At 43.3% G+C, this 13447-nt stretch overlaps 4 protein-coding genes across 14 annotated transcripts in view; 3 read left to right on the forward strand and 1 right to left on the reverse strand.

The window, feature by feature from the left end:
* iqsec1a (IQ motif and Sec7 domain ArfGEF 1a) overlaps window positions 1–5773 on the forward strand; it is a 143924-nt gene extending 138151 nt beyond the window's left edge. For 9 of the 10 annotated variants that reach the window (XM_072448940.1, XM_072448936.1, XM_072448930.1 and 6 more), the window contains 3 exons: window positions 52–228; window positions 1369–1418; window positions 2542–5773. In XM_072448940.1, the coding sequence (XP_072305041.1) occupies window positions 52–228; window positions 1369–1418; window positions 2542–3096 (782 nt within the window). In that variant the 3' untranslated portion in view covers window positions 3097–5773. The remainder of the gene's footprint in view (window positions 1–51; window positions 229–1368; window positions 1419–2541) is intronic. The other variant, XM_072448939.1, reaches the window with a different exon arrangement.
* vgll4a (vestigial-like family member 4a) overlaps window positions 1–13447 on the forward strand; it is a 97657-nt gene that overhangs the window by 35457 nt on the left and 48753 nt on the right. The window lies entirely within an intron of this gene.
* gp9 (glycoprotein IX platelet) lies at window positions 6800–7867 on the forward strand. Its single transcript, XM_072448945.1, has 2 exons — window positions 6800–6922; window positions 7127–7867. Exon 2 carries the CDS (start codon window positions 7128–7130, stop codon window positions 7836–7838), a length of 711 nt encoding a protein of 236 aa, XP_072305046.1. The 5' UTR covers window positions 6800–6922; window position 7127; the 3' UTR covers window positions 7839–7867.
* On the reverse strand, window positions 8509–12951 carry LOC140362762 (haloacid dehalogenase-like hydrolase domain-containing 5). 2 transcript variants are annotated; one of them, XM_072448943.1, is made up of 8 exons: window positions 12724–12951; window positions 11075–11278; window positions 10883–10995; window positions 10703–10796; window positions 10591–10624; window positions 10349–10523; window positions 10077–10265; window positions 8509–9418 (listed from the first exon to the last, which is right to left on the reverse strand). In XM_072448943.1, exons 1-8 carry the CDS (start codon window positions 12841–12843, stop codon window positions 9025–9027), a joined length of 1323 nt encoding a protein of 440 aa, XP_072305044.1. In that variant the 5' UTR covers window positions 12844–12951; the 3' UTR covers window positions 8509–9024. The 2 variants fall into 2 exon arrangements, with proteins under 2 accessions (XP_072305044.1, XP_072305043.1); XM_072448942.1 differs by having other exon boundaries at window positions 10591–10796.

Here is a 13447-nt window from a genome sequence, read left to right on the forward strand (position 1 = left end):
CAAACTCCGACCGCTGGCACTTACCTCACTCTTATTGGCCGGTGTCCACAGCGGAGTTGGAGAAGCAGAAGGGTCTGGTCCGGCCCAGCATGTCCCAGAGCTCAGGGCTGAAGAAGGAGACGGGGAATGGCAACATGAACCGGGCCAGTCTGGATGACACCTACGCCATGGGGGAGGGGCTAAAGCGGAGCGCTCTGAGCAGCTCCCTCCGAGACCTGTCTGAAGCAGGTACACAGAGCTGCCACTCAAACTAACGCCTTCACTTTTCTCACCAAAATGATAAAAATAGCAAAATGTTGGTTCACTATATCATGAATACATTACTTAACCCAAATTAAATCCACATTTTCACACTCTCATGACTGGACAGGGGGCACCATCCTTTCCTGGCAAGAAAACCTATTGTTTTTAGATTGAGGCGTGAGGTGAGGCTCAATCTAAAACTGGCAGACGGCGATCATTCCCATCTCGACATTTATTTACACATTTTACACCAGTTTCTGCAAATGGTTCGTAATTTTGCGTTGGTTTTAGCTAAAAGGTCCCTCTTTCAACTATCGTTTTCCATTTTCAAACGTTTCTATTCATTTCCACTTTCGTATCATTTATATTTGTGTAGAGAAGAAACCCACATCACATTTATGTTCACGTGTTACTGTTACACCACATTTCTGTCTTTGGTTCTGGGGCACATCACATTCATGACTCCTGTCTATATAAAGTCAATAAAACACTGAGTACATGAGGGTCTTGGTACCTGTGGGTGATCTGATCTGTGCTGCTCCGACTCGGCGGGGAAAGACTCCGCCCTCCTGTCTCCTGGGGCTCTGACGCAGGGCGTGGCATGTTAGTGAAGTCATTTTGTTCTGTGTTTAATTTTTCTTTTCGGTCATTTCCATTCCATGTGTTTTTACCGTTTGGTCCCAACACATCAGGTCTGATCCTGTTTATGTGTGATGATGGTCATGTTCCATTGGCTGAATGTGCCTAACCGCAGTCTCAGATCTATGTACACCTGTATATCCCATGTGCAATGGCCAAAGGACCGCTTTTGATGTTTCTCCTCCACCGTGACTCAACCTAAACCTTCAGAAAATATCAACTGAAATTTTAGTATTTAGCTACACATATTTGGTCATTTTAAACAAATTTACAAACAGAAAAGCGCCACAGTAGCTCCAGTCACCCACCACCTCTCCCAGACCTGAACGCCTCCCCCTTCTCTTGTCTCTCCCATTTTTGGACCTTACTCACAGTCACACAATCCACTGCACTGCCCCCTACGGGACCGATGGGCGCCTCACACGTGTGTAGCTGATCCAAGAGTGCTGTCCATCTCTAATCTGTGGTATTGCATGTCTCGGGCAGGCAAGCGGGGGCGTCGCAGCAGTGCAGGATCACTAGACAGCAATATGGAAGTAAGTTGGAAGCAGCTGGTATCCAAGCGCCTCTCTATGTGATTATGTGCACTGTGGAAACACACCATTTTCTTGTTTGTAGTCTTCTTTGCTTCATAGACTCATTTGTTTGGATGATTTATTTTTCTTCCTGGGATGCCTTATAACCTGCTTGCCTTAGTTAGCGTGCATGCATGGGTTGCCTGCCTCTGAACCTGCCCACTTTTTTGGACACCAGGACTCCCCCTGTTGTGGTCATGGTAGATATGACCAATACACACATTACCTTCAGACAAGCATGACTCTACTAATCCACCTATGACCCTCCCCTCGTCACCTGTCTGTCTGTCATCCATGTGATGTTCATTTGGCCTTTGGTTCTCCTTCTGTACTAGGCTGCTATCTCATCGAGGAAGTCCCAAAGTGTACAGCTCCCATGGCCTCAGACCTCTCCCCCTCCTTCCTGCCTGGGCCCTTCTCTCTTTTTATCCTCTTTTCAAACACTTCAAAGATTAGGGAGGTTTTTATAGCCAAACTGCCGGAGTTCACACAGGCCTATAAAGATGTGGATTTCATTCATTCATTCATCTTTCCACCATCCCATGTGTCAGTCATCTGTTGGGTTGAAGGCTGGGACCCGGGAAGTTTTCATTTCAAGGTGTCATATGATCTCTCTCTATTTTTAAGCATGTGTTCTAGCAACTTTCTGGGTTGAACAAACAAATTGCCGAGTGAAGTTTTAGGGCTGTTGTGAATTCTGCACACAGGAGCCTCCCTCTTGCCCTTTGACCTCTAGTTGGATGCTACTCTGTGGATGAAGCCTGTCCCGACCCGTGCATGTGGACGCTCTTCCTTTATAGAGTTTAACCAGCTGCATGTTGTGAGACTTTGGAGGGCTGGCGCACTGACCGCAACAAACAATAACACATTTTATTTGACAGATGAAGCCATTTCATTGTAGGCTCCCTAAACCATGACATAGTGTTGCTGCAATCTACCATAAAGACATTTATTTTACTTTCTCATTTGCATGCACTATGACATTTTGCTACTTATTTATCAAAAGTGGTTTCCCCCTGCTGCTAAGATGTAGTACTGCAGTGTGACTGACAGCCATGGATTTTACCTCTCTGTACTGTTGCAGGGGTCCATCATTAGCAGCCCCCACACGCGACGGAGAGCCACGACCCCGCGCGGCGACGGTGCGCCGCGAGGCCCGCCCCCTCCGCCGATGCCCATGCCCAACTCCACCTCCATTCTGGGATCCCTGTTCGGCAGCAAGCGGGGGAAGACGCCGTCCTCATCATCCCAGAGTCACCACCCCCCCACCGCGTCGGCACCCCCGCAGGGACACCCCACGCTCATCTCCCACAAGCCGCACCCCACCAACCTGCACCACACGGCACAAGTGCAGCAGCACCACGGCCACCACGCCCAGTTCTGCCAAGTGCCCCAAAACCCGCCGCCCTACCACCATCACCACCACTACCACCCGCCGCCGCACACGCAGTTCCACCACCAGTCGCAGCACCCCGGCTATGGCTCCACGCCCTCCTCGGCGCACCCGCACCCGCCGCCGCCGCCGCACCCGCACTACAGGGAGCACCCGCATCACGGTTCTCACTCGCATCACCACAGCCAGCCGTCCAGTTCGAGCGCGCCCAAACCGAAACACAGTGGCATCAGCACCGTAGTGTGATGTTCTCATGAGAAACCCATCACGAAAGAGCAGGGGACTTGGTTAGAGAGATGAAGGATTAGCTTACACACCAAAGGGACTGATTGATAGCATGACTCTATGGCCTGTCCACTGTGTTTTAGCGCTGCGGTGATGCTAACCGAAATCACCCGCGGTACAACTCGATACACCTCCGACTACTACAGTATATGCAGGGCGGGACTCAACTCTTCCACTCGGGGCCTTCACAGAGATTTGGGTGTCGTGTGGCCACTCCACGTTGTTGCTGCTGCTGCTGCTGCTGCTGCTGCTGCTGCTGCTTCTTCTTCCTGACCTGAATAAGCTTCACAAAAAATGGAGGAACGCGACACAAGAACTCATCCGGTTTATCTGTCACATTGATGGCATTACTTCTAGCACTTCTGTTCCAACAACATATGAACGCTATATTACCGTAGCCTCCTCCCTGTCATGTGTGGTGGATTTCACATTTCAAGGACAAATAACTGAGCGGACCATCTCAGTCATAGTAGTTTTAGTGCTGTAATTACTGTAGGTGACAGCTATTAGTGTTGTCTCTCATAATTAAATGTGCCAATTATTAATGCATCTTCTATTTAGTCGAGACTTCATGTACAGTATATTGTGTGTAAAAGTAATTTGTAAGATTATACTTACAATTATTATCAGCAAAAATGATTTTTTATCAGTATTATACTGACTATGTGGTAACAGGACGAAAGGTTGTGAAAGGATAAACTCAGTCTGGCTGAAAATCTTTTGTGTCTTTAAAAATGTATCACAGGGATGCTCTTGATCGCAGCTATTTCATGTGGCACTCACAACAGTACAAATAGTTCAGAATCTCAACACGACACTAGTTACACAACATGGTTCTAAATAGATAAAACACAAGATTATTTATCTGTTATTTATTTGCACAAAGTTTAAATGGATATTGCCCGCGAGTGTAACAGTTACTTTCCAAGCATCCCAAATCAAAACTAGAAACACCTTTGAAATCTTATTTTGCCTTGTTCTTTGACTCACCAATACAATTCAGTGAGCGCTTAAATCAGTCAAAACGTAATATTTGTTTAATTTTTTATGTGTGCAATATCTTTTTAGTGATTTTGTACATTAAGAACAAGCCCCGATTTGTGTGTCGTCATGTTTTGTTATTTATTTCTTTTTGTTTGTTCCAACCCCGTCAGTGTCTTGAGCTAAATTTGACCGTCTGTGGCCCTCCTTGTGGTCTTCTGAGAGCGAGACTTTGAAGTTCAGTGGAATGTCTAACGAGTGATTTCTTTGCATGTTCCGTTCTTGACGTGAGGCTTTCCTCTGCACATTGTACACAAAATCAGTGTTGTTAGCAAGGTTAAGTGCAATCATGTTTGGAAATGCAGACTTGTGCTGAAGTCTGAATGTCCAGCAAGAGATTCAGGTAAAAAAGAAACTTAACACATTTTGACATTTAAAATATAGAAATACTTGGATGTGGAAAGAGGAATGTGTGTATATATTTTAATATAGGAATATGCTTCTCCTTGGGCTGAACAGAAATATTTTGCTGGATAAGCACATGTGAAAGAACACTTTCATTTTTAAGGAACTGCAGTTGTAATATAAAGCAAGGATCTGGTAAAATGTAAAGATTAACTTTCTACAGTCTACAAATAAGAGTCTATTATCGTGTATAAACTAGTGACAGTAAACTGTTCGTCCCAATATTCAGGTTGTAAATGTATTTGAACATTTCACTCTTGCCATAAAGTCAGTCATAAACATAACAGACATATCATGAAGGACTGTATGATCAGTTGAATGTCTTTACATTTATTTTTGCTAAACCTCCACACGATATAAAAGCAAGAAAATATGTTTGATGTGTGTTCATGGATTCAATGTTTTCTGTCTTAAATGTTCAGAACGACCCCAACGATGCACTGCATGGATCTGATCAGAGCAACACGTCACTGTGAGCTGATAGAAGACGACTAATCAGCCTATATATATTCAGTTCTTTGTTTTTTCATTCAGAAATTAACAAAATGTTGACATGTCCTTGCTATTCCATGTTGGAGTGAAATTAATTGATGCTCTCCATGCATTTTATCGACAAAGCCATTGTGTAAATTCTAAACATTACTGAACATTGCACTTCTGTTGCTTGAGGGCTTTCATCTGGTACATGTGGGTTTGGATTTGGATGTTTAAAGGGACCAATACAGATAGGAGTAAAACTATAAAGGAGCTGTACATACTGTGTATACAATCCTCTATTCTGACGTGTGTAGAAGCTGTAAGGACTACGCATCAACTAAAGGAAGGATCAAAAGGGTGAAACATATCGAGTGTTTTTGCCTCTCCTGGGACTGACATTTGCTGTAGAGATGAAAAGGAAAAAAACAGACTGTTATAGAACGTTGCCATTTATATCCAAGCTCGGCTCACACGTGTCATTCCCGCTCATTGCACAAACACACACAAGGGACATACAGAACGCTGCTGCAAGCTGCTCAGTCTGGCGTCAAAAACACGTTGGAGAGAGAAAATAATAAGGGAAAAGCTACAAGAATGGCCTCATTAATTGTGCATTCTGTTTGTACAGTGAGTAGTGAGTCAGTTAAGACCCCAGTTATTGTAAAACTTCAACTGTGACAATGTTGAACGCAAAAATAAACAAATATATGACTTATGGTTTCTGCTGTTTCTATTATAATTTGTACCACATGATTCTGCATGCGTGTACCTGGTAATGCCACTAGAGGGCGTGGATTAGGACATAAAATGTGGGTTTCTGTCTCAATTGTGTATTTATTGTTATTTTGGGCCCAATTAGGCTTCGTTAAAATGCTTATACATAGATTTAGTCCTATGATGGTGCATTTTGCAGGTGGACGGCATTTAGTAAAGTTCAACTAAAAGTCACATCTGTGAGTTTGTCAGGTGTTCTTTGTTCCAAACTAATGTCCCTTTGAGGGAAACTGAGGCAGAAGATGAACTCCGGCCTTGAGCACGTTGACCTCGTACATTAGATCATTTCAGCCCCACATCAGAGTAAGTGCAGCTGAAAATACAAATATAAGAGGGCTCCACCATCCCAGAAGTACTTCATGTGCACGTGTGTATGACCATATACTTCTGTGTGCTCTGATGGGAGACCACTGGAACTCCAGGTGCCTCAGTGGGGCCCGGGAGGGAATGTCGTTGTGTCCTTAGGCAAGACACTTCACCCACATTGCCTTGTAAGGTCATGGATCTATTAAAATAAATATATTTAATTTTTGTTTAATTAATAGCTATTATTAACAGGTGTTAAATGTATTATGTCTTGCATAGCATTAAATTATGTTTGGTCAAATATCTGCTTTTGATATTACCATTATTATGTTTATTTAAAAAGTAAGTTTCAAGTTCAAGACTGTCCAAAACCGGTTCTGAAATGAGGCCTAAACCAGGCCAAGATCAGGACTGTAAATGGGAAATCTACGCGTAAATCTAAAACTGAAATAAGCCAGACTATAATTAAAATAAATGACATTTATAAAATATGCAGTACCTCTAGAAAAGCTGGACGGGCTCTGTGTTTGGGGCACGTGAGCTGTAGTGGCCCCTGCTTTATAAGATAACTGTTATCCGCTCATCCAGAAGAATTACGCCCATAAAAGGAAAAACTGTGGCTTGTGATTGGTGGAAGTTATTTTCTGCTATAAATTGACACAACAAGTGACATAACAAATTTTCCTCCAAGCAAGAAGCACTTTTTAAACTCAAATGTTTCATGTGGGATGTTAGTGGATCTTTACCTTTTGGGAGAGTAAGACTTTCCTCTGAATTCTAAAAGGTAAGTACTTTTAAAACATTGGTCATGCATCTTTATTTTCATTAATTCATTCATTTTCTACCGCTTGTTCCTGTTAGGGGTCAGAGGTGACTGGAGCCTATCTCAGTTACTTTGGGCCTTGGGCGCAGTTCACCTTGGACAGGGGCTAACTCGTAGCAGCATTTTTATTTCATCATTGTAAAATAATTCTATCTCGACCTGCAGGATGATTTTCAGTTTGATATTTGGCATCTTTCTTGTGACCACCATAACTCCACTTGGCTTACCTCATCCATGCCGCTGCATTGTCCACCCCAAAGAGGGTCTCATTGTAAACTGCAGCTCTTCAGAACTCATCTCCTTCCCTTACCTGCCCCGGGACATCACAGAACTCCACCTGTCCAACACCAGCCTATCCACGGTGCCTCCTGGCCTGTTTGACAAACTGGTTGGCCTGAAACAGCTCTACATAGCTGGGAATCCTTTCCATTGCGACTGCAGAATTCAATACCTGAGAAACTGGTTGTTGAAAAACAGAGACATTGTTGCCAAAGAACCTACATGTGCCAGTCCAGGGGCCGTGAGCCAGAGAGCCATCAGTGAATTAAGTGAGGAATTCTTCTCCTCTTGTTCGAAACCGAGCTGCACAAATGGAGTTTATCTTGTCATGACAGGGACGATGCTTTTGTGTGTGATCGCCTTATTGGCTTATACCCTAAGACTGGCCAAAGAATCCACTATATCATATAACATCGATGAGAGGCATGCGCTGTTCGAAGCCCATTCCCTGCGTTCACAAAAGCCCAAACACAGAAGGAAGTGGAGTTTGCTGAATAAACAGGACCCATTGGAGAGGCCTCTTCTGAACATGGAGCTGCTGCCACAAGTTCTGGACACATTACACAAGAAGCACAACATAAAGATCAAAGGGACTTGATCGATTCTTGGGACTGGAGTGCCTCTTTACCACCTTTACTTTGCAGCTTGAGTATTGTAATGTAGCCGTTATGTGTATTCTGAAGTCTTAAGTGGAATAACTGCATTAAGTGACAGAGTGATCATGTAAAAGAAGATTGCAGATTTAAAGAGCTGGTTTCTGGTTTATATTTATGTATATACTGGTCCAATGTAACTAAATTCAGTCTTCTCAGTCAGTATAAACAAAAAGTGGTGCCATTATTAGACACGTCATTTGAAAGGACTTGAAAGGTTTGTGGAGCCAACTGCAAAAAAAAAGAATGATTTCAAGTTTTCAACATTATTAAACAGTAAATCTGCCAGTTATATAGTTCCCTCCCCTCCACCTGAAATTATGACTTATTCAAATTGTGAAACATAAACGCAACCTGTTACAAACAAAAAAATGTATAAGAACTAAAAGCCCTGCTGGTGTGAGACTATACTATTGTCGCAAGAGATTAAACTACCGTAACTAGACTAATGAATAACATATTTACCGGTATTGCTGTTACATGTTACTCTGGGCCAGACAGAAAATAAGATTAAAAACATCATTTGTGATTGTATTTCCCCTGTGGACATTTAAAATTACAACGAAAGCAATTCAAAAAATTAAGCGTGCAACAAATTGATAAATGATACGTCAATAGTTTCACTGTATTTAATCAGTATTCGGATGAAATAGGATGTTCAGGGTTCTAAAAACAAGAAGACAGAATGCAGACAGTACCAGGACAATATTGCACATTTAACGCCTGATATACAGTGCACATAATCATGCATAGATGGTTTAGGACAAATGGGTAAACAAATGACTGCAAATGTTAGCATAAAAGTCATCTTCGAGGTTTAAAAGACAATGTGCTTTGTTATAACACTGCAATAAATATAATGCCATAAAGGATCTGTAACTATTTAAAACATTTTCATATTCTAAAAAATACTCAGGGAAAATAAGGCAGTTTTGGAACAAGTGAGATACACAATCACTAAAGAAAACTGACAGTAACAGCTGAAATAAAAGGTCTTCTAAATTGTTCTTAGTGACAGCAAAGGTGTTTAGTCCATGCTCTTTAACACAGTGTTGCTCCAGCACTTTTTGCGTTAAGTGGTGTAAAGTCACTATTGCTAACATAACCTCAGTGAGCTTATCCACTCTTAAACTACTGTGATGAAAACTTTTCTTGTTCAAAAATGAGCTCAACCGCCTCGAATACATCCTTCACAATGTGCCCCGGCTCCACGAGCGCCGGGTCAAACCTAAAGTCCCGGTGACCGTGGAAAACCGTCTCCTTAATGCACTGGTCTGCGTCGGGCGGCACCTCCGCTTTCGGGTTGTAGACGCCGGTGCAGACCAGGATGGATTTACAGGACGTGGCTGAGGGCGAGGCCAATTCGCTCTCCCACATGTTTCCCGCTGGCTCCACTTCGGGAACGGCGGCGGATCCAGTCGCGGTGGCAATCTTTGCGACGGCTTTTGGGTTCTTTCTGGCTATTCTCTCCTCCAGGTAGCGGTTGTAGAGGTTGGCGCCGTAAATGTCGGTCATGAGGTTATCCCTGGGGTGAAAAAGCACTATTACTAGATCCGTCTTGAAACTGTGGAGCCAAATCATCATAGAAGCATCTTTTCTCTACCTGCTTGTCCCTGTGGAGAGTCTATCGCTTTGGAATATGTTACACGCACCAATCGAGCATCTAATCCAATCCAATCTAGCACTTATCCATCTAGCATTGAATCAATTATAGGTGTTTTTATTGCTGTTGAAAATAAAATGGCACTTCTTGCTCGTCTCCGTGGAGATGTATAGGTTTAATGTCACACTGGGTACACTTTCATGGCCAGTAAGAAGTCGATAACCCAATAATTAAATCAGACTGTTGCATCTGGAAGACACGGTGCAGTGACTTCTTTAACAGTTTGTCTTTATTTTTTGTCTTATACTTATATTAGTTTTCCCATTTTTGCATAATTTACCATGTCAACACGCAGAGTAAAAAATTGGGGGCATGGTTGAGATTTTTGGGAGGTTCGTGTCTTCTCCTTTCAACATAAATATTGTTCAAACATGCAACAAAGAAGTAACACCTCCAGGGAAGAACAACACTAACATGATTGTGAGCTTAAAAAAAAGGAAGTTAAGCATATGTAGGACTCTAAATGTCAGTTTAGGTTGATCTTTTGGAGCAAAGCACATTTGACTTGACTTGATCTTACCCTATGGCATACAGTGAGGTGATGGGACTCTTCCACGCTCTGTCCATGGCCTGGCACCGGATGAGGTACTCAGCAAAGTGGTACGTCAGCTCGCACGGTTTCCCCATGAGAAACTCGTACTTCAGATCCTCACCAGTTATCTTCTTATAGATATTTTCAAGGCAAACAAGGAATGTCCCATGGCCGAACCTGAACAACAGAAAATATCAGTTCAACTATGAATTGTGGAAGTGTGAAAAAGTGCAATAGACAAAATACACAACGCCGTGTACCGTGGTGAATGGGCCTCAGCCATCCACATGAGGTCCATGTTGCAGGCCAACAAAGGCAAGTGAGGCATCTTCTGTGTCCGGTGAACACTGCTGAGGTTTCCACCGGTCAACAAAACATCAATGATGAGCTGCAGGTTAGTCTCCCACCGGATCGGCTCCCCAAACAGGACCACAGCTGTGTACAACATTATTTGTGATGACTTTATTATAGGACAGGAAATGCTAAACTATGGCTCTCTCACCTTCAACCTTCGGGAGATTGCAGATGGAACTTGACTGAAAAGTTAGAGACAATAAAGCATTTGTCAACAACTGAATGAGAACAGAACAAATTTGTAGCATCAAGTGTCTCACTGGAAGTTTGGGTCTTCTGTTGTGGTCCACCATGTCTAATAACGGGAAGGACTCCCTCAGCATATCAATACTGATCACATTATTAAAACCTAAACTGAAAGAGTCAATTAAGGACACAAACAAAGTCTAGATAAAGTGCCACAATACATAGCCATTGAAATATTATAGGTTTATGGATACTTTCTTGCTATTTCCAGGACAGGCCCTTGTCCCGACACCAGCACACACTTGTTGTGGTACTTTTTGAACATCCGCAGTGGACTGTGCGACATGATAACCTGATCTGGCTCTATCTGTAAATAGAAAGACAATTCTGTCCAATTGTTTTAACAGTGTATTTCTTTAATTTGCAGAAAAAATGTGTAACCTCACCTGCACCCCCAGAATATGTGACAGTTGGGCTGCTTTTGTCTGTCGGAGGCAGTTCCCTGCATTTGTCACAAAAACAACGGGCACCACAAACTGTCCTTTTGAGTCTACCATCTTAGAAAAGGCCTTTTTGGCAGCAGGGATTGGCAATCTTCCCCGGACAAGAACCCCATCTATGTCAAACAACAGCCCAAAGCTTGGTTGTGCCTGTAATGAGAATAAAAAGACAATGATGTTGTTTTATTGGGGAGGAAGAAAAGAAAAAAACATGCAAGCAATAGTAGAAAAAGCTTCAGTTGTAGTCATCTGGACTCAGTTAGAAAAAATAGACGTTTCGACTCTCATCCAAGAGTCATTGTCAATAAAAGAATTTAGATTGAGAACTCCGATATTAAAACTGTTCTGTGGTAAGTCCCGCGCATTGGGCGAAGCCTTCCTGAAGTAGAAAGAGTTGTTTGTTTCAACAGAAACTCCCCCCTTGTATCTACCGAGCTAGCCTATTCAGAATTTTAATGGCCTATTAGAATCCTCTTTGTCTTTGTGAGACACTGGCTCAACCACCCTGAGTACCTGATTAGCATCTAAGTGCCCTGGCCCTGGTCCTCTACCTTTCCAGGGGTTCAGTATACCATTATAGATACCAGGAAGATTAAACCTTAGCCCCCCATTTCTGTTTAAAGAAGGTCTTTCTTTTTTAACAAAAATAGCTTCCTTGACTCCTCTTTCAAACCATCTTTTCTCCCTGCTTAAAACCTTCACCTCACCGTCTTCAAACGAGTGATTAGAGGCTTCAAGATGGAGATGCACGGCACTCTGAGGTCCTGAACTAGTATTTCTTCTGTGCTGATAGAGCCTCTTGTGTAGAGGCTGTTTCGTCTCACCTATGTACCGTTCTTTACAGCTTTCTTCACTGCATTGGATCGAATAAACTACATTGCTGTTTTTGAGTCGGCAACTTGTCCTTAGGATGAACCAGTTTTTGTCTTAAAGTGTTTCCTGGTTTAAAATAAACAGGGACTTCGTGTTGTCTAAAAATTCTCTGCAGTTTTTCTGACAGGCCAGACACATAAGGGATAGAAACACCCTTCCTTCTCTGTTCAGTTTCCCTTTTGTTCTGCTTCTTGGTTCTCTTCACTCTGTTGAGAGCCCAAGCGGGGTAACTACAGGCTGAGAGGGCATTTCGGACATGTTTTTCCTCTTTCTTCTTGCCCTCTGAGCTGGTGGGCACGCCTTGAGCTCTGTGTTGTAAAAACATGTCCGAAATGCCCTCTCAGCCTGTGGTTACCCCGCTTGGGCTCTCAACAGAGTGAAGAGAACCAAGGAAGGGATAGATATATATATATATATATATATATATATATATATATATATATATATATATATATATATATATATATATGCACATACATTGGCATATATATGCAGTGGCTGGTTGTACACACAGTGCACTTAAAGATTGATGTGTTAGAATGTCGGGAGAGCGGGAGGATTCTTGTAAACATGTTTTTCTCTCAGGGGGAAGCAGCACATTTTAAGACTCATGTCACGGCGCATCCATCAAACAAAGTTATCTCTGCGTCAATCACATCAGCAACACGTGAAACAAACGTTTAACGGTAAAGGCAGTTGACTGAGCACGGTCTGTACTGTACCTTGTTTAAAGACTGAGTCCCATGAAACCCGCACCTAAAGCCGAGAGCCCCCGCTCTTCGTGCGGCTCTGGAGGTCGCGAGGGCGCTCAGACCCCGGGACAAAGGCAGGAGTCCCCGCATCTCCTACGCTGTTCACCGGGCGCAATCAGAAACAAACGGCCCCAGCACAGAGCGGGGTCGAGCCGGCTCGCTCCAGCCTCGGTGCTGTTGTTCTGAGGATGTCTCTGCTCTGGATCCACGGCCTGAGCGGGGGAGCGCCGCTGACGTGTGCGCGGGAGGAGGGTTCCCTGCGCCGGAAGAGCCGCTCCTCTGCAGTGCGCTGCCATTTTAGACCCTGCGAGATGGAGCTTTCACTTTCACAAACTCAATGCACAAAGCATTCCTTTTCTACTCAACGCGGTGGAATTAACATGAAATGACAGCACACAAGGGCCTCCTGCACTTCTCTGCTCTGAGCAGGAGAGTTCACTGCGCTCTGTGGCGCCTAAAGAACACTTCATGAACCAGGCTCCATTTTGAATCGATGCTTCTATGATTTACAAAGAAAATGTAAAAAATATATATTGATACGACAGGAAAAGCCATAGGGCACCAGTTACTCCACTGTTTATATAATATGTATGACTCATTTTCAAATGAGCCTGTAGCCCAATTATTTTAACGTGGTCAAGTAACTAAGCCAGATCAACCAGTTAAAAACGTTTTCATGCATCAATTAAATCTT

This window comes from Eucyclogobius newberryi, unplaced genomic scaffold, assembly GCF_026437365.1.
Source record: "Eucyclogobius newberryi isolate DKJ021-1_F unplaced genomic scaffold, fEucNew1.0.hap1 SCAF_17, whole genome shotgun sequence".
In the NCBI taxonomy this organism is placed as follows: domain Eukaryota; kingdom Metazoa; phylum Chordata; class Actinopteri; order Gobiiformes; family Gobiidae; genus Eucyclogobius; species Eucyclogobius newberryi.